This window comes from Podarcis melisellensis, assembly GCF_964234715.1.
Source record: "Podarcis melisellensis genome assembly, chromosome: 1".
NCBI lineage: Eukaryota > Metazoa > Chordata > Lepidosauria > Squamata > Lacertidae > Podarcis > Podarcis melisellensis.
The window spans coordinates 108057423-108076789 of record NC_138528.1 but is presented as its reverse complement, the minus strand read 5'-3'; the positions used below and the strand labels follow the sequence as shown (position 1 = coordinate 108076789).

The 19367-nt window shown below is 39.6% G+C and overlaps 1 protein-coding gene across 4 annotated transcripts in view; it reads left to right on the top strand.

Moving 5' to 3' along the window:
- LOC309376627 (sodium channel protein type 1 subunit alpha) overlaps window positions 1-19367 on the top strand; it is a 102986-nt gene that overhangs the window by 71521 nt on the left and 12098 nt on the right. For 2 of the 4 annotated variants that reach the window (XM_081923144.1, XM_081923143.1), the window contains exons 12-21: window positions 768-1115; window positions 2643-2775; window positions 4766-5004; window positions 6611-6784; window positions 7634-7990; window positions 8549-9025; window positions 9660-9777; window positions 10833-10987; window positions 11615-11788; window positions 13175-13297. In XM_081923144.1, coding sequence (XP_081779270.1) covers window positions 768-1115; window positions 2643-2775; window positions 4766-5004; window positions 6611-6784; window positions 7634-7990; window positions 8549-9025; window positions 9660-9777; window positions 10833-10987; window positions 11615-11788; window positions 13175-13297 — 2298 coding nt within the window. Of the gene's footprint in view, window positions 1-767; window positions 1149-2642; window positions 2776-4765; window positions 5005-6610; window positions 6785-7633; window positions 7991-8548; window positions 9026-9659; window positions 9778-10832; window positions 10988-11614; window positions 11789-13174; window positions 13298-19367 lie in introns of all 4 variants that reach the window. The other 2 variants (XM_081923142.1, XM_081923141.1) reach the window with 1 other exon arrangement.

Genomic DNA, 19367 nt, shown 5'->3' with positions numbered 1-19367 from the left:
AGGGGCACAGTTACCCCATTCAGGACCAGGGATACCTCCACACCTGCCCGCCTCCTGTCTCTCCAAAACAGTACTTCTGTCTTGTCAGGATTTGACCTCAATCTGTTAGCCACCATCCACCATCCAACCACCTCCAGACACTCACACAGGACCTTCACCACCTTCACTGATTCTGATTTGAAAGAGAGGTAGAGCTGGGTATCATCTGCAAAGTACAAAGAACATGCATTACCTCATATTACACAGCTGACAGCTCACAGTAACTTCCACATTGGCATGAGGTTGTGTGCACTAACATCTTCCTGATTCCTCTGCTTGCTCTTGGTGTCCATAGCCATCGGAGGTGGTAGCAACGAAATTGACCAATCACTATGGTAGATTCCAACTCCTACTTCACACATTAAACACTCGCTTCTGATTGAGACTCAGGAAACACTGTGACAGGAAATGAAGCCACCATTGGGGGGTAGCAACGGAACTGACGATTCACTTTACTAGAGAAGAAACTAATTTTTAAATAATTTTTAGTTTCTTCTCCTGTTAGATTCACAAAATGTTTAGGGGTGTGCATACCCCTGTGTCCCCCCAGAAAAAAAGCACTGGGTCTACCAATTTAATGTATAATAATGATAATAATATGGAACTCAACGTGGTGTTTGAGAATCAACGGGTAAAGGGAGGTGGGGATCTGCATTTTGCTTATCCTTTTTCGGACCTCTGTAGATGCTCTATTGCTAACTGCCGTGTTCTCCTGTGTTTCTCTGCAGTCTTTGCTGAGCATGCGTGGCTCCCTGTTTTCCCCAAGGCGCAACAGCAGAACGAGCCTTTTCAGCTTCAGAGGTAGAGCAAAGGATATAGGATCAGAGAATGACTTTGCTGATGATGAACACAGCACATTTGAAGATAATGATAGCAGAAGAGATTCCCTTTTTGTGCCGCGCAGACATGGTGAACGGCGCAACAGTAACATTAGTCAGGCCAGTAGGTCATCCAGGATGCTGGCAGTGTTTCCAGTGAATGGGAAGATGCACAGCACTGTGGATTGCAATGGGGTGGTTTCCTTGGTTGGTGGACCATCTGTTCCTACATCGCCTGTTGGACAGCTTCTGCCAGAGGTGATAATAGATAAACCAGCTACTGATGACAATGTAAGGAAGTTTTAAATAGTTCAGGCATGGTGGCCTTTTCTTAATGCACCAGCCAGTGTGTCTACAGAATGGAATCCCTTGGGAATGATCCTTGGTTGGTCAAGCTGTGAATGCTCCTGCATCTTGTAATACCTTTTTATATATACTAACAAAATCAGTTTAAAGCATAATTTTTGCAAAACAAGCAGTGGAGAGAGAGAGAAAAAAATTGTCTGGAGAATGTGCAAAATATATTGCTTTGTGTGTTTTATATTCAGAAAACCTTGCTGGATCCTACATTTATCTGGCTATGAATTAATTGTATCTGGCCAGGTCCAATAAAAAAAATCATCTTACTCCACAACTAAGAGGAAGTTATAACTTTTGGTACCATATGGATTCTGACACTGCCTTGGTTGTACATAAATTTGATTACATTCTGTCTCGTGAACATCATTACAACATACAAACAACGTGGCTAGAAGTTCTGGTTCCCCAAACATTGGTAAAATCACTCCAAAATTTCACTTTTTATATTTAGCATTTTCATGCATCTTTCAACCTGATGCTCCATTTTTGGCTGACAAAATAAATATGATATTTAATTACCACATTGATGCACACACTTTTCAAATTACAAATATATGTGCACATATCTGCTGTCACATATACACACACTATATTTTTCTAGCTATCTTAATAAAAATTATAGGACTTTTCTGTGCTTATTTGGAGAAGCATGACAATGCTGGATTTTTAATTTTAATTTTAACTTTTATTTTGATTTGGTTTGAATGAAAAGCTTGCTATCCATTTTAAATGCGGAAGATAAGCAAGTGACATGCCTTTTTCTTCTTTTTCTTTCTCTCATTCTGATTTTTATTTATAACCTGGGATTTATGCTGTAATCCTATGTGTGGGAAACGCTCACAAGTAAATGATCTAAGGGTTACAGCTGTTGACTGATTAATTCCAATTCCTTTCTTCTCCCACCAACTGTTCTCTTTAAAAGAGAAGAGTAAAAGGTTGTTTTACATAGATCTTGCGCCTAGTATGTTGGGGGGCGGTATTTCCCCATTTGGCAAAGTCTAGCATGCTCTCCAAGGCTGAATTCCTGCTCATCTTTACTTGGAAGCAAATCCCATTGAAATCAATGCATAGGTTGAAACGTATGGGTAAGTGGGACTTTGCAATGCTAATGAACATAAGCAAGGCAGTTTAAAACGCAACGAGAACCCATGGGATGTTCCCTGAGAGTCATCTGAGAAGTATAACAATGAAGTAACTGAGATGAGGACAGCATGTTTCTTACAAATACTTTTAAGAGATTTTTTAAAAAATAAATAAAATACCAGGTTAATAATACAAGAAATAACTAAGATTTGGCATGAATAATTAAGCGTAACTCAAAAGCATGACGCATGTATGCCTTCAGACTTAGACATTCTTCATATAAGCTGCCATGCTCAGCCACTGCTTTCAGGATGATCTTATATTTCACTCTCTCTTTTGCAGGCCACAACCACAGAGACGGAAATGAAAAAGAGAAGATCAAGTTCTTTTCACGTTTCAATGGATTTTTTGGAAGACCCTACTCTAAGAGAGAGAGCAATGAGTATAGCTAGCATAATCACAAACACCATGGAAGGTATATACAGAGAAAGAGAGCGAGAGAGAGAGAGAGGGAGGGAGGTTCCTTCAAATGTACTAAACGTGTTGCCCCAAACTACTCTGTAATGATTACCACTCTGTGGAATGCCAGGGTTAATGCACAAGATTGTGGTAGGTTACACTAGGCTTCCTCAAATTCTTGACGGCCCAGCAGCAGAAATGTGAGGATACAGTTTGGAAATGTATGCTGGAAGAACAGATTATGAAACGGTGGGAAGGGGAAAGAAGGAAGTCCCAATTTCTGGTGAAACTAGAAGTCAGAAAGTTAAGCAACAGCAAAGGCGTCTCAGAGGAGGGTTTTTGTAAAGGCAAGGGGTTGTGCTCATGGAATTGGAATTGTCACCTTTTTTAAATAGGTGGAGTTATCACTGCTTTAAAAAAGCAAGTCTATTGCAAGGAAGTGTACCTTATGCCCTCCTGACAATGGCCAGATTCAGCATTGTGAGCGCAGTTCAAGTTCCTAGTATTGACCTTTTAAGAATTCTAAGCACCTGTGATCCCCCACAGTACCTGAGGAATTCCATGTGGACATAATAGTCCTGCTGGCTTAAGCGAAAGGTTTACCTAGTCCAGCATTCCATTTCCCATGGTGGCCGACCAGATGTCTCGGGGAAGCTCAAAAGCAAGGCATGAGATCAATAGCCATCTCTCTGCTGTTGTTCCACAGCAATTGACATTCAATGGCATCATATTTTAGAACCTGTAGAAACCATTTTGCCATCGTGACTAGCAGTGATTGACAGACTTATCCTTCACAAATTTGTCTGCTCTCCTTTTGAAGCCTTCTGACCTGGAGGCCATTGCTGAGTTTTGTGGCGGTGAACTGTGTTGAAGAAATACTTCATCTGTCTTGAAGCACCTGCTAGTTCGCATTATGATGACTTTGGCTTCTAATATTATGTGGGAAGGGTGGGGCTTCTCCATCCATGTTCTCGACCCCCTGCATAATTTACTGTGTCTCCCTTATCTGCCATTTCTGTAAACAAAAAAGCACCAAACATTGGCTATGTTCAGAAGACACACTAAGCCAAACCAGGGCTTAGCATGAATGTGATAGCAATCCAGGAGATTGCAGTCACTTTGCTTCTCCCCAGACTTTTTCGGTCACTGTGGCCCAGCAGGTAAGCCAATTTTTGGCTTAGCTTGTTGTTTGACCTCAGGATCATGGTCCAGGTCTCCTACAATCTGTAGCTAAGTTTGTAGTCTTAAGTGTGAGAGAACTTAAATCGTGATCCTGGATTCAGATGAGACACTAGGCCAAACCTTGGTTTAGCTGTCATCCTGCCCTGAAATTAAAAAACAAACATACAGGGAAGAGCACAGCAGGCATGAGCTCCCCCTGAGCGGCAAGTAATTTTTCTGTGGACACTGTAAGCTGTATTCTGGCTTATTGTAATGTCAGGCCATTTTAACTTTCCATATAAGAGAGCCACTGTTCGTTTTGGTTATTCTTTTCTATACGTTTTGCAGCTCAACAATGCCCTTTTTGAAATGTGGTGCTTCTCTGTGTCCATGTCTCCATGTTTTAAGAGAAGTTTATTGACTGAGGACATGGAGCAGTGATATATGCACTGCTATTTTCCTAGAAAAAGAAAAAGAGGTGCTGGAACTCACCATGAACGCCTCTCTGGTTATTTTATAATGACAGTGGCTCCCACCTGACTTCCGGCTGGAAAAAAAGCCCTGGATATAGGTGTGGGTGTGTTGTGAGTGCTTGACTAGGCTACCTTCTTTTTTGTAGACTTTCTAAGTTCCCAGACACCATTTTTGAGAACGTACATGACTCAGCCTTTCATCTTTTCTTCTTATTTCTTTATCTCTGGACTCAGGTGGACCAGAGGAAGGAGAAGCAATAGAACCATCTCTCTCTCTCTTTTTGGTTTTGTCTTAGCCATGTTTGAAGTGGCATTTCCTGAATTAGGAAGAGTCAGCATGAAACAGTGTGGTCTTCTTTTTCTTTTTAACAGAACTTGAAGAGTCACGGCAGAAGTGCCCGCCGTGCTGGTACAAGTTTGCAAACATTTTCTTGATCTGGGACTGCTGTCCATGTTGGCTGAAAGTAAAGCATTTTGTTAACATCGTGGTGATGGATCCGTTTGTTGACCTTGCTATTACAATTTGCATTGTTTTAAATACCCTTTTCATGGCAATGGAACATTACCCAATGACAAATGAATTCAGTAATGTGCTTTCTGTTGGGAACCTGGTGAGTCATCCATTGGATATTGCACGAGATATTTAACCTTTGTTTGTTTATAAAGGCTAAGTGAAAAATTGCATTCCCCACCCTTACCCCTTTAATAAAGAAACTAGTGGTGGAGAATGCTTGGATAGCTGTGTATGCCAATACAACATACAGGAGGTCTCATTTCGAACTCATATAACTTTGTGTTCATAAACCCTTTAATATAAAGCAGTTTTCTTCGTTGTTCATTTTCAGTGTAGTGGGATTCTGAATTATCTAGATCAAAGGAGTGTATGGCGGAAATATAATTACATAGTAATACTTTCAAAAGCAGCAACAATGGCTACCCCTAATCACACTCCCAAGATGGCGCCTCTGACCAGAATATATGAACAGAAAGATCTGTCTAGAATGCTGCTTCTGAATTTAAAATTGTCTTCAAGATTAGGCGTCATAGCTAATTTAAGTCATACTCAGAGTGGAACCACTGAAAGTTAGTATTGATTTCAGTGAGCCTACCTGGAATATGACTTAGCTGGACTCAGTCCTAGATGTTTAATAATGTGATGCCTGTAATCCATTGATGTTGACTACTGTAATGCCCTGCTTGTTTTTCTGTTTTAGCTATTCTTATGGGGAAATATGCACAGCGTCTTCTGCCACACTAGCACAATATTGCACTTGTGGCATCGGCACATTTGCCAATGATTGACAAAGCCACAGTTCCCTCAAGGATGGGGGGGGGTAAATTAAGTCTGGTTATCACATTAATGTGAACCTACTCAATTTGCACTTCCTGAAACAATATACAGACTGAAACTCATCCATCCTTTGAAAACCACACTTCTCTGAATTTTGAGATGCAGCTCTCCAGTGAAATAACATGTACAAAAATGTGTGTGTTGTGGAAAGGGTGCATAAATGACATGTATTATTAGTGAAAAACCATGTACAAAATGTTGACGATTTTTTGTGTGAGAATATATATATATATATATATATATATATATGCGCAAATTGAAATTAATATTGGAAAAATGAGAAAGTGAAATTGACAGATCTGCCCAACTCTGGATGCCATATTGCAAATGTATCCAGGGAACAAAGTAAACAGTGAAAGGTTCACAATCTAGATTTGGAGAGAAGCAAAATCGGACAGTTTGGCTCAGATTCAAACTTTGCACAGGCCCCACAGATTGAAGACCTGTCTGAGGAACACTCATGGTTGAAAGGCTGGCTGTATGTTCTCCAAAAACAGGGAATCTAATGCCCAGAAAGGAAGATGAGAGTTGGAAAGAGACAAAGACAGCTCAGTCATTTTCAGGGCAACCATCATAGATTATTGTTCCAACATTGTTAGGTTTGAACAGTGGCTCAAAGTACAGGTGACAGACATAGGAACATTTTCCCTCAGGGCCATTTGCCATGTGTAATTGCCAGTCTGCTGTTGTGTATGCCCACATGCTGCTTTTAGAAAAATCAATGAAAGAATCCAGTACTAAAAGATGAATGAACAAAGACCTCCAAAAGCATTTGTAGGCATGCGTCATATAGCCATGGTTATCTTCTGTATGTCTGCTGTAATTTTAAACTTTTGCAAATTCATGTTTTTGTATTTCCCATTTAGGTTTTCACTGGAATCTTCACGGGAGAAATGTTTCTGAAACTAGTAGCCATGGATCCCTATTATTACTTCCAAGAAGGCTGGAACATTTTCGATGGCTTCATTGTCACCCTTAGTTTAGTTGAACTTGGCCTGGCAGACGTGGAGGGACTGTCAGTTCTTCGGTCTTTCAGATTGGTAAATTGTTTCAACCGATATATCTAGCCGATGTTATTGCTGAATCATCTTATTTCCTTTTATATGATTTTAGGAATTCTGAGAATCTAAAAATAAAAAATGCTGTAGAGCTATCTTAAATGGAAAACTTACATTATAAAAGACACAGTCCAGTGAAAGTTAGTGAATACTAAATCCCATTGAAACCAATGATATGGCATGCATTTACTCAAAAAGTTCCATCAGTTTCAGTGAGCTGTAGGGCCAAGATTCAAGTCAGATATTTAAACAAGGGTGTTTAATCTGGACACTTCGATTCTGGAGAGAAATTTGCCATGGAGTCCCTATCTGAAACCTCCCCTGGGTGTGGACTGGGGACCCATAGCAGGTTTCTGTTGAAAATGGGCTCCTCTGGGCTGCTTTTTATTCCCAAAAATTAATGTTTACAGCAAACACTACCTATGAGGGGGCATGTAGAAGCTAAGTAAGAGACAATTTTTTAACTGAAAACTGATTTAGGGTCCTGATCTATACCAGGAGAATGTTCTGAATCAGAGTTTCAAAATGAATTGGTTAGGTTAACCACCCTTATTTAAACATGTGACTAACATCACATATTGTTTAGCTGAAGGAAGTGCGCACAAGTTTGCAGGCTTTCAGTGCAATTCTACGGAGAATTCATTTAAAATAAATTAGTTAAACAAGATTTAAATCTACATAATGTTTGAATCATGGCATTACTAGAGCCCCATCCATTTCAGTGGAACTTAGTGACACTTAACTTTTTCCGGAGTGGGCCACAAACTTTTTCACAAGTTTTTATTCACCCTTACAGACACCATTTGTCAATTTACCTTTTTTGTTTTCCAGCTCCGGGTTTTCAAATTGGCAAAATCCTGGCCGACGCTAAATATGCTGATCAAAATTATCGGCAACTCTGTGGGAGCTTTGGGAAATCTGACTTTGGTCCTGGCCATCATTGTCTTCATTTTTGCTGTGGTGGGCATGCAGCTGTTTGGCAAAAGCTACAAGGAATGTGTGTGCAAGATTGCAAAGGACTGTGAGCTTCCGCGCTGGCACATGAACGACTTTTTCCACTCTTTCTTGATCGTGTTCCGAGTCCTTTGCGGAGAATGGATAGAAACCATGTGGGACTGTATGGAAGTTGCAGGGCAAGCCATGTGCCTTACAGTATTCATGATGGTTATGGTGATTGGAAATTTAGTGGTATGTAACTTTTTTAAAAAAATATTCTAGATCTATACTGAGTCTAGCAAATAGCGTGGACTGTTTCATCAAAGCTCTTAAAACACATCCATTTACAGGGGAAGCTTTTCAGATAATCAGTGAACAAAGTGATCAAAGTTTCATATTCATTTTAACACTAGAAACGATTGGCAATCGAAATCATAGTTACCAGCTTATCCCCCCAAAAATTGTTTTTCTAGCATCCACTCTTCCTTCGCTTTATACACTTTGGGGCCAATATAAAACCTTGCAATGACCTTGAGTAGGAATTGGCAAACAGTATCACGTCAAGCTGTGCAGACAGGAGAGGAGGAGAGCAGTGAATGGACTTGCTAGTAGGCAGTTTTGCTGGGAGAGATGTCAGCCCTTAATCTCCTTCATAGTCGCCTACAATATGCATGAATCCCTTCTGAATCTACAATGCTAGGTTTATGTACCGGGCTGCAGGCCTTTATCTCAAACATGTTATTCCAGGGCAATACATAAACTGAGCAAAAATTAGGATCTTTTTCTCTCCCTCCCCTCCCTTTTGTTTAGGTACTGAATCTATTTTTGGCATTGCTGCTGAGCTCATTTAGTGCAGACAACCTTGCTGCCACAGATGATGACAACGAAATGAACAATCTCCAGATTGCTGTGGCAAGAATAGATAGAGGAGTAGACTACATGAAAAGAAAAATCCGAGAATTCATCCAAAGGTCCTTCGTTAAAAAGCAAAAAGCTTTGGACGAAATCAAGCCCCTTGAGGAGCTAAATAAGAACAGCTGCATTTCTAACCATACTATTGAAATTGGTAAAGATCTGGATTATCTGAGGGATGTGAATGGAACCACAAGTGGCATAGGGACAGGGAGCAGTGTGGAAAAATACATCATTGATGAAAGTGATTACATGTCATTCATAAATAACCCAAGCCTGACTGTGACTGTGCCAATAGCTCTTGGAGAATCTGATTTTGAAAATTTAAATACAGAAGAGTTCAGCAGTGAATCAGATTTGGAAGAAAGCAAAGAGGTGAACCTTTAAATACTGTTAATCTACTTGTTCTAGTAATAATAACAACGATCTATTTCTGTATTGCTTTTTAGGATTTAGCCAGGGTAAAATTAGAGGATTTTTTTTATTATTTCATATAATTTATATCCCGCTTAGTTGCTTAAAAAAAAGAAAAACCTCCTTAAAGCCCTTCAAATGTAACAAAGCACCCATAATGACTTTTTGTCATCTACTTCATTGACATTCATTGCTGCTGTAAATTGAATCACATAGTTTCAGTCCTATCACAAGTTGTTGTGTTTGTGCAATTCAAAAGCCTGCCATTCAATTTTTGATCCAAGGGCAACTTTCATACAAATGACAATATATAAAACATTTGATAAAAGTTAACAGGAACACTAGATACAGGTAGGTAGCCATGTTGGTTCGCCATAGTTGAAACAAAATTAAAAAATTCCTTCCAGTAGCACCTTAGAGACCAACTAAGTTTGTTATTGGTATGAGCTTTCTTGTGCATGCATACTTCTTCAGATACTAAACACTAATAACCACTAATGAACTGTGAGCAGTCACGCAAGGCGTTTTGCAGACGTGAGTGTACGCTTGTATCAATGTTGTTGTTTTTCTCCACCTTTATTTTTTTCTTTAACAGAAGCTAAATTCTTCTAGCTCATCCGAAGGCAGCACTGTTGATATTGGACTTCCTGCCGAAGAACAACCGGAAGTTGAACCCGAGGAAGCAGCTGAACCTGAAGCTTGCTTTACAGAAGGTCAATATTCAGAATCTGAAATGTTTGTGTGGCTTCTGGTTAGCTTTCTTGCAAGAAGAGATGAGCTGTGATGGAATGTGAGCCATCTGTGGGGTGGCTAATGCTTTTTTGGTTCAGGGCCACATTCTCTCTTGGCCAACCATCCTAGGCAGGGGGTAGCGGGGCACATATTCCCGTGGTGTGTCCACTGGACATAGTCGCAGGCAGGCAGACATTTATATAAGCACCCGCCCACCCACACAAATTCAGCTGGTGCATGCAATGGCGCAAAATTGTTAGGTGTGCAAAATTTCAACACAGTGCTGCCTCAATACAACTGCGCACTTCTGTTGCTGGCTCTGCTGAAAATGGCTTCTTCATGCAAACCAGGAAGTGGCCTCTCCAGACAATGGAACAGCTCTTTTTTTCTTATTTCTGCAGCTGCAATCTCCTAGGTGATAAAGACACAGTTGAATGTGCGTGTGTATTCTGTCCATTTCTCTCCTTCCCACCCCACTCCCCCCACATGGTCTCAGGTGCTGGCAACCCACACTATGTCACTGGATGTACGTAGATCATCTGAGGAGAGGGTTAACATTTGCTGATGACACCACAATCATGGAATCCTACCCCTCCCCCCAAAAAACTGCCTATTAGGCTAGACCCTGCCCCCATATGGGGGGGGGTTAGCCACCCCTGTTCTACAGGAAATTAATATTCTTGCAGAAAGACCACAGCTTAATACAGTGGTATCTTGGTTTACGAACTTAATCTGTTCCAGAAGTCCGTTCTTAAACCAAAGCATTCTTAAACCAAGGCGTGCTTTCCCAAAGCAGTGGGGGACTCAATTTGCACTCAACACAAAGCGGAACATGTTCTGCTTCCAAGGCAAAGTTCACAAACCAAAACACCTACTTCCGGGTTTGCAGCATCCTTAATCCAAGTTGTTCATTAACTAAGCTTTTCTCAAAGCAAGGTACCACTGTAATTCAGATATCACGGTGGGATATGTGAAAGTAATTAATATTGGGAGGGTTTTCCTTCTGTCTCCTCAAAAATGTAATTTATTGTTTCAGGTTGTGTGAGAAGGTTCAAGTGCTGTGATGTTAGTGTAGAAGGCGGGAGAGGAAAACAATGGTGGAATCTTAGAAAAACCTGTTTCCGAATTGTTGAGCACAACTGGTTTGAAACCTTCATTGTCTTTATGATTCTTCTTAGCAGTGGTGCGCTGGTAAGTGAAAACAGAAGAGACGTTAAAAATAAACGTTACTTTTAAAAACTTTTTTTTTTTTTTGCATAGCAGGTGCACTACATCACCGAAACCGAATGATAATTTCACTTGTTGCTAGTTGTCTCTAGCACCCATGAAATATTTAATACAAGTGACAAATTCACTTTTGATTAAGACAAGACACAGAGAGAAAATATGTTACCTAATGGAAGTACAGGGCAAATAGGAAATAAGTTGTATTATTTAGACTTGCTGCAGCTTACCCATTCACTGGTGTATGATATTAGTCTCTGCTGTCTACAGTTTGTGTTTTTATAAAGTAGGGAGGGGGAACAACTTCAGAGATGTCTTGCAGATGGACTATTAAATATTATGAGAATTCCTATATGGCCAAAAAATTGTACCATGCTGCTTCTTTATTTGAGGAAATCATTTGTGTTATAGAAATAGTAAGAATGGCAGGGGTGTATGGTGTTATCATTTATACCAGGGCTAAAAGAGCGTCTCTAAAAGGGTTGCAAAAAGGTTTTAAAAATCAAAACTAGGAACAAAGTGAAAAGCAAGCCAATCTTCCAGTCTTTCTACCATAATAAACAATAACACTAAACATTTGGGAACAATTTGCAGGCCTTTGAAGACATATACATTGAACAGAGGAAGACTATAAAGATCATTCTAGAATACGCTGACAAGGTCTTCACCTATATCTTCATTCTCGAGATGCTTCTGAAGTGGGTAGCATATGGATATCAAACATACTTCACTAATGCCTGGTGTTGGCTGGATTTCCTGATTGTTGATGTATGTACCCTAAGTGTTTTATTTATATATATTTGTGTGTGTGTGTGTGTGTGTGTATATACACAGGTGTGGAGTGCTCATGTTTTCTAGGGTGCCAGCCAGTTAGCATTGACTTTTTCAAAACTTATCCATACCACTTCAATTTCCCTTTCCCTTCCCCTCAAACAGCCTATCAACATTGTGCATGCACTGAGCATGCTCAGGACTCACTGGCCTTCCCTCCCCACCCCCATATTTTTGTGCTTTTCCTAATTTTGGGATTCCCCCCACCCCTCCGGCCTACTGGTGCCTATCTCCTGTGTGTGGATTGTGCCATTTTGCATAGGGGTCCACTCTGAAAATGAGTTCACAATTAATATTAGATCCTTTGCTAATAATAATAATAATAATAATAATAATAATAATAATAATAACCATAAAAGATAAGCACATCACCCATTTTCCGCATGGTGGAAGAACAATCACTCTAATATTGCCTTGGAATAGGCCATTAGCATGTAGTGTATTGTTTTAAAACTTTAGAATGCATAATGTATTAGCATCGTATTAGCATCGTATTTGCAAACTTCACAGAGTTCTACTATCGTGGATTTCATATCGGTGGTAGCCAATGTGGTACTCTCCAGATATGGGCTAAAACTTGCATCACCCTTGACCATTGGCCATTCTGGCTGGGCCTGATGAAAATAGTGGTCCTAAATATCTGGGGGGGGGCAATACATTGGTTATCCCTATTCTACAGCAACACTTGGGGCTGACAAGTGCCATCAGCTATTATGATTACAAATCATAACATCTGGAATGCCCTTTTGCATTTATTTTTTTAAAAAAACCATTAAAATCTTGCATCATGAGAGAATGCAAATTAAATCTCAAAGAGAACAACATTTAAATTATATATTCACTTAAGAATATATACATATTGTGAAAAGTCAAACCAAACCTTTTTAAAAAACAGATAATTCTCTCCAGTCTTACATATTTTACTGCAGAGAAAGATTTTCCGGGCTTTAACAATGAAATCGTGTTGCTGTATGGGACCCAACCTTGCTCCTCAGTGGTCCTCCCAAAATAGCCAGAGTGTGTGTTTTTACCCCTTGTTGTATTGAAACATTCATTCTTAGCTGTACTAGGCGCTGTTACACATTTCCAGAGTCAAGTGAGAAACCCATTTTGACCACTGCAACCCATTCACCCAACTTTCATATGGTGAGCTAATGTATGAATTAAAGGTCCAAAGTTGGCACAGGATGTACTGTATGATGTGCTTTTGATTGTTTATAGGCCTGTGATTCCTTCAAACTCCACAGTCCTGAATCTACAAAGCCTTATAGCATAATATGATGCAAAGTGGCAATTTTTCTTTTTCTTAATTTTTTTTAACAGGTATCATTGGTTAGCTTAACAGCAAATGCACTGGGTTACTCAGAACTTGGAGCCATCAAATCCCTTAGGACGCTGAGAGCTCTGAGACCTTTACGGGCCTTGTCAAGATTTGAAGGGATGAGGGTAAGATGAAATGAGAGAAAAGTCTGCCAGACATAAAACGCATGCCTAAATGTAAGGAATGTTCTGTGCATGCCTTTGTGAGGAATGACATAACCATTCAGAAATGCTGCCCTTTCATTTTATTGCACATTTATCGGTAATAGATAAACAGAAAGCTTCATTAGCAAACCTTAACCTTTTATTCAGTACCATGCATAAGCTGTGTGCATTTATATTACTTTACTTTCTAGCCGATTTGAGGAGTTTGTCAGATTTGCTAATAGTGATTTGAAAGGTGAGTTGATGCTGTGTCATTTTGTTTCTGATAAATTAAATATTTTTTACTTCATTATCTAGTTTACACAGCTTGTTGAAAGGGTGTGCTGCTTTCATAAATTCAGATCTGTAAGCTCTCTTGTTAGTTAAATTAACGGAGAATTAATTTATTCCCACTGAAATTAATGGCTTCAGTTTAGAATTTCATTCAGTAGGTCAAATTTGATTACTATCAGGTCTCCATATAGGTCTCTGTCCCTCTCTCTTTCCCTCTCTCAGTTTTTGACAATGAACTACTTAAACCTAGTGGCATACAAGGACAACTAGTAATCATACCATGTAGACAACTCAGTAAGATTTAATTTTTTTATGGTCTCACTGATTGGACTAAACTTGCTTACGTGACTAATTTAACCAGACAACTCAATGGATTATTTTTCTTTCTTTTTCACAATAGCTAATAATTTCCAAAACAGTTAAAGTAATTCCAGCAATCCCCCAGCATTATCTACACAAATCATGCAGTGTTACATGTTTTCTTTCTGGGGTAAGTCAGGACCACTGCTTAACATTTATCTTGGAAAAGTTCCTTACCGCACTATACCCCTGTTTTCTTCTGCTCCTTAACGTTACTGGATGAATTTGTGCCTGTGTTGAAGTCACCAGCAAAACTCCAAAGACTTCTGTTAAAAACATTCATTTACACTCCCTATACAACCTGATCAAAACTGCATGTTGTTCAAACCTGTTATTTTTAGAGAATGCTTTTTTTTTGCCACTTCATGGAAACATAAGAGGAAACAGCTTTTGAATAATGATAAAAGAAAACCTTTCTAGTGAGATGGGCAGCCGATAACAGAACATGCTGTCTAATTAGTCATGAGATGTAAAAGCCACATCAGTATCATGAAACAAAATTCTGAATGCTGGAGCTCAGTTCCTCAAATGGTATCCATCAGGTTGCATATATTTTCTTCAAAATTTCTAAGAAGAAATATTATAAATTGAAACTGACTCGATACATGAATTTCAGGTGCATCTAACCACCCCTTAATTTCAACAAATCCTTTTAAACAAGAAATTCATGAATTGAGAAGTCAGCAGTGGAATAGGGTAAGAGCTGGTCAATTGCTGTAGTGTTCACGAACATTCATTCAGTTTTTTAACTGATTGTTTGGTTTATCCATGTTCATACTTCTTTTTATTTACTATTCATGAACATTCTTGCAAATATGTTTTTGTTGGCACAAATGTTTGGGGAACTGTTGTCCTTTGTACTCATTCCTAAGTAATCTACAAGAATAGCAATGCTGCTAAATGTTCATGTAATACGAGTACCAAGAATATGGCGACCTGAAAATAAATAAATAAATTTCAAAACACATCTGGTTCATATGAATAAGGAATATGATTATACTAGGTTTCATTTTTCCATTCACAATCTCCGTTGCAACTTTTCTCTTTAATGATATTTAAAAGGAACCAAGGAGTCGTGTACACAACAGTGTCAGTTTTTCACAATTTCCTGTGCATTTTCTCCCACTTAAAGGGTGTCTGTCATTAAGCCAAAGAACAAAATAAGCAACATGTGGCTGACAATTCAAAGTCAATTATAAACAGATTAAATGGATTAAGGGCACAAACAACTTGAACAGTAAACATTATCTGTCCAAAGCACTTGGCCCAAATTTAGAAAGAGCTCTATACACTCACAGAAATCAGTGTGTCTGTTAATGAATGATTCGTGAACAGGAAGAAAAAAAAAATCCCAGACATAAAACCTGACCAGCTCTCAAAGGAGTCACTGAACTGCACTCTTTTGAGACAGTTTTCATTTCAGCAACTTCATTTTGTGGGGACATGGCAAAGGCAGGATTGGGTTGGTGGCAGAGAAATGATGAATGAAAATCATTAATGCCTCCTTGCTTTCTTCCATGATAACTGCAGCACTGAACTAGTGCCAATGCAGTGCTTCCATATAGAGACAGAAGATTACAAGCAAGTCATTCTGACATTGCAAATGAGTCATGGGCACCAGGTTTTCTTCTTAGTCTACTGGATGTTTTGCAGAAAGTGTAAATCTGGATTAAATGGGGGAAGACATATGAGCAGATATTTTGATGCTATGTTGAAGAAACCTGCATTCATGATTAGTAGAGGGCTACCTCGGAAGTCGAACAGAATCCGTTCCGGAAGTCCATTTGACTTCCAAAATGTTCGGAAACCAAGGTGCGGCTTCTGATTGGCTGCATTCCTCCAGCCAATCAGAAGCCACAGAAGTTGCATCGGATGTTTGGCTTCCAAAGAACGTTCGCAAACTGGAACACTCACTTCTGAGTTTGGGACGTTTGGGAGCCAAAACGTTCGACTTGCAAGGCGTTCGGGATCCAAGGTATGACTGTACTGATCCCACAATAAACAGCTGTCTCAAAGCACCCTGGGCCCAATAGCATGCTTCACAAAATTTGTTATAATATCTTTCTATGTTTGGCATTGCTAATCTTCCACAGGGACTCCAAAGCTTCTCCAATAGTATCTGCTATTGGTCTTCTGGGACTTCCATTCTCAGCATGACTCAAATAATACCAGGTTTTTCTGACAAGCCGTGTTCAGAGTCTGGTGCTGAACTGGGAACTCATGACCTCTGACTGAAGCAGCCAAAGAGCCAAATAGGGCTGGAGGCTACTTTGGAGTGAAAGATGACAAGCACTGCATCTCGATTTGAGGATAATTTAGAGAGATGAAAACTGTTACAGAATTAAGGGCCAGTCTTGTGAGGGGAAGAAGGCATCATAAACAAGACCTTTAATTAACCGCTTTGTAGTCTAGTTGGCGATAAAAAATACTGTTCAAATTTAAATGAAACTGAGGTCAAGCATCAACCGTCTTTTTTTTTTAATGTGTTATTTAAAAAATGGTTTTGTTTAATTGACTGGTGGAATGGACCACACCAAATTTTAAAGCAGCTTGCAAAAAAAAAAAAATCCCCATGAAATCAGAACCTAAAATTCTGGCCTGTTGTTCTTACCTATCAAGTTTGGGTTTTCACATATTTGTATCATGATATTTAAATGTGGAGCTTTAAATTAACTTCATATGATTTCTCTGTTCGAAAATTGGTAAAATTATTCCTATGCGGAAGAAAAATCCAAGACCTAAGGACAACGTAAGTCTGTGAAGTATAACAACTATTTTAACATGCACAACAGGGACAGGGGAATTATTTATCAAAGTAAACGTTTAAAAAATGCAAGGCTGTTGTGTTATTGTGAGAACTGTTTAAATATATTCAAAAGTAAATTTAAACCATCCTAACTCCACAGAGGTGCTGGAAGGCAAAGTAAATAATCGCTTTTATGTGAATTAAATCTGTCACAGATTGGAAGCTATATTCTAATCTCAGTGCACGTAGATCAATGCTTATAACTACATGCAAAGTGAGATTTGAATATACCCATTGCTTTATATTTACCATTTTTAAAGCTCCCTGTAATGTAATGATCTTGCAGTAGTTCAAAATATGTAAAGCATGTGTTTATGTGTAAACTCACTGAAAGAGAGCATGTTACGCCGTGCTTGATGTATTTTTATTAGAGCAGTAAAGCGGAAAAGGAGTTTTTAAAAATTAATCCACCTTGCAGTTTTAGTTTTGCATGTCTTCTGCACATTTCTGGCTGATTGCTTTAAAGTGATATCATATTTCAAATTTCCAGTCCAGTTTCCGAGGCAGCAACATGAAAAGCAAATTGGTATCTCGAACTTTATTCTGTACAATTCAGAAGATATGCTTAAAAGTGCCTCTTACATTGATACAGTAATAACTCTTTTTACAATTGACAGAATCAGAAACATGTTTTCCGTTTCTCCAGGTCTAATTATTGAATTATCTTTGCATAGCCAATTTATTTTTATGGGTGAGGTGGACAGCTAATTCCTCCTTCAATCCTTCTGCAATAATTAATTACTTTTCACAGCTTGATTGTTTCACACAGCTTTCACCCCTAGATTGTTTCATTCTATAAGGCCAGAAATAATGACAAGAGAGAAACATTAACAAAGGCTAAGATCAATGGGTTGGAGTCAAAGGTGGCGTTCTGGTCATGGAAGGGTTATTCAAACTCCACACTAGAGTGCTATGTAAGAAAGGTTAAACCAAGACTGAAATACACCAGGAATGGCTAACTTATGGCTCTCTAAATGTTGATGGACTCCAACTCCCATCATCCTTGACTTTTGACCATGCTGGTTGGACCTGATGGGAGTTGGAGTCCAGCAGCACTGCAGGGCCAGAACTTCCCCAGCCCTGCCAACACATTTGTTCTGAAATGCTGAGCATTTCAAGTGAATTTTGTTAAGGCTGAAGAAAAATTCATATACTTGAGATTTAACCAGTTCTGTGACTTTATTTATATCAAAACTGTCTCCTTGTGAGAAAGAAAAGAGAATAAACAAACGTTCAGCTCCAAAATATCCCCTGACCAAAAGCCCTCTAAATGCCAAGCATTATGTTCCACCATAATGCGATAATTCAATCGCCATGCCAACTCCTCCCTCCCCCCCCCCCGATTTTTACTGCCATGCAAACTACCTGTACTGTAACCTTCCAATTTACATGTTGGGGTTCCACCTTATAGGACAAAGATTTATCCTGAAAGGAGAACCTGCAGCAGAATACTGTAGTGTGAAATGCTCCTGCTCAGGCTTTCAGCCAGCCATTCCCCCTTCCAGGATACTCTATTCCACTCATATACTATGAGTACTAGTATACAATAACAATACTAAAATACAATAACCTATTAAACATTAAAAGCTTCCCTAAACAGGGCTGCCTTCAGATGTCTTCTAAAAGTTTGGTAGTTGTTTTTCTCTTTGACATCTGGTGGGAGGGCGTTCCACAGGGCCGGCACCACTACCAAGAAGTTTTCCATTTCCTCCCAACATTCTGTGCCCACTGAGCATGCTCAGTCTTCAATACACTCTCAGGGGCCCCCTCCTTTTATAGTTTTCCCGTAAATAATTTCTTACTTCTGCTAATCTTGGGCCCCCCCCCCAAAAAAAAACCACATCTTGTGTGTGGATGGTGCTGTTTTGCCTATGTAAGGATAGGCACTTGGGGAATGAGCTTGCTATTAGTATATTATGTTCTATTTAACCATCAGCTAGGCAAGATGGCCCCATAGTCACATGAGTTCCCCACAGCTGCTCAAGGTTTAGGAGAGCAGCAAGGAGGCTGTCACCTTAGAAGGCAGGGCCTGCCTTCGAGAGCACTCATCCTTCATTCCCTATGGCCACTGCCAGCTGCACAACTTAAGCGCTGGTGTACAGCAAAAAGAGCCTAGAATGCTGTTTCCAAAATAACCACAGCATGCAGCTATATGGGAAGTGGTGTTGGGAGAAGGGGGCGTGATCTAACCCTGAACGCTTTTGAGAGAAAGGAAACCTTGCTGCACCGTAGTTAGCCAGGCTTGAAGCAAAACCATTTTGAAGCACTGCCATGCACAACTTTCTAAGTTGGGAAAGGAGCTTTCTAAGCAGCTGTGTGAGCTCCAAAGACACCCCCCCAAGTTCATAACTTGCATTTGGACTAGGTTCTGAGGGCCTGCTCTGGTTGTTCCTTGGTATTTTTACAGTCAGCGAGGTTTTGCAAAAACCGCAACACAGTTTGCGCATCACGTTGTGGTCAAACCATTGTTGAAATGAACCATGGCTTGTGTATAACGAGCTAATGCAGGCTGCTAAAACCACAAGCGTTTCTCCTCTTCTGCTGCCGGGAAACAAAGCCTAGGCAGGGTTGCAATCAAACCTGGGCTCACTG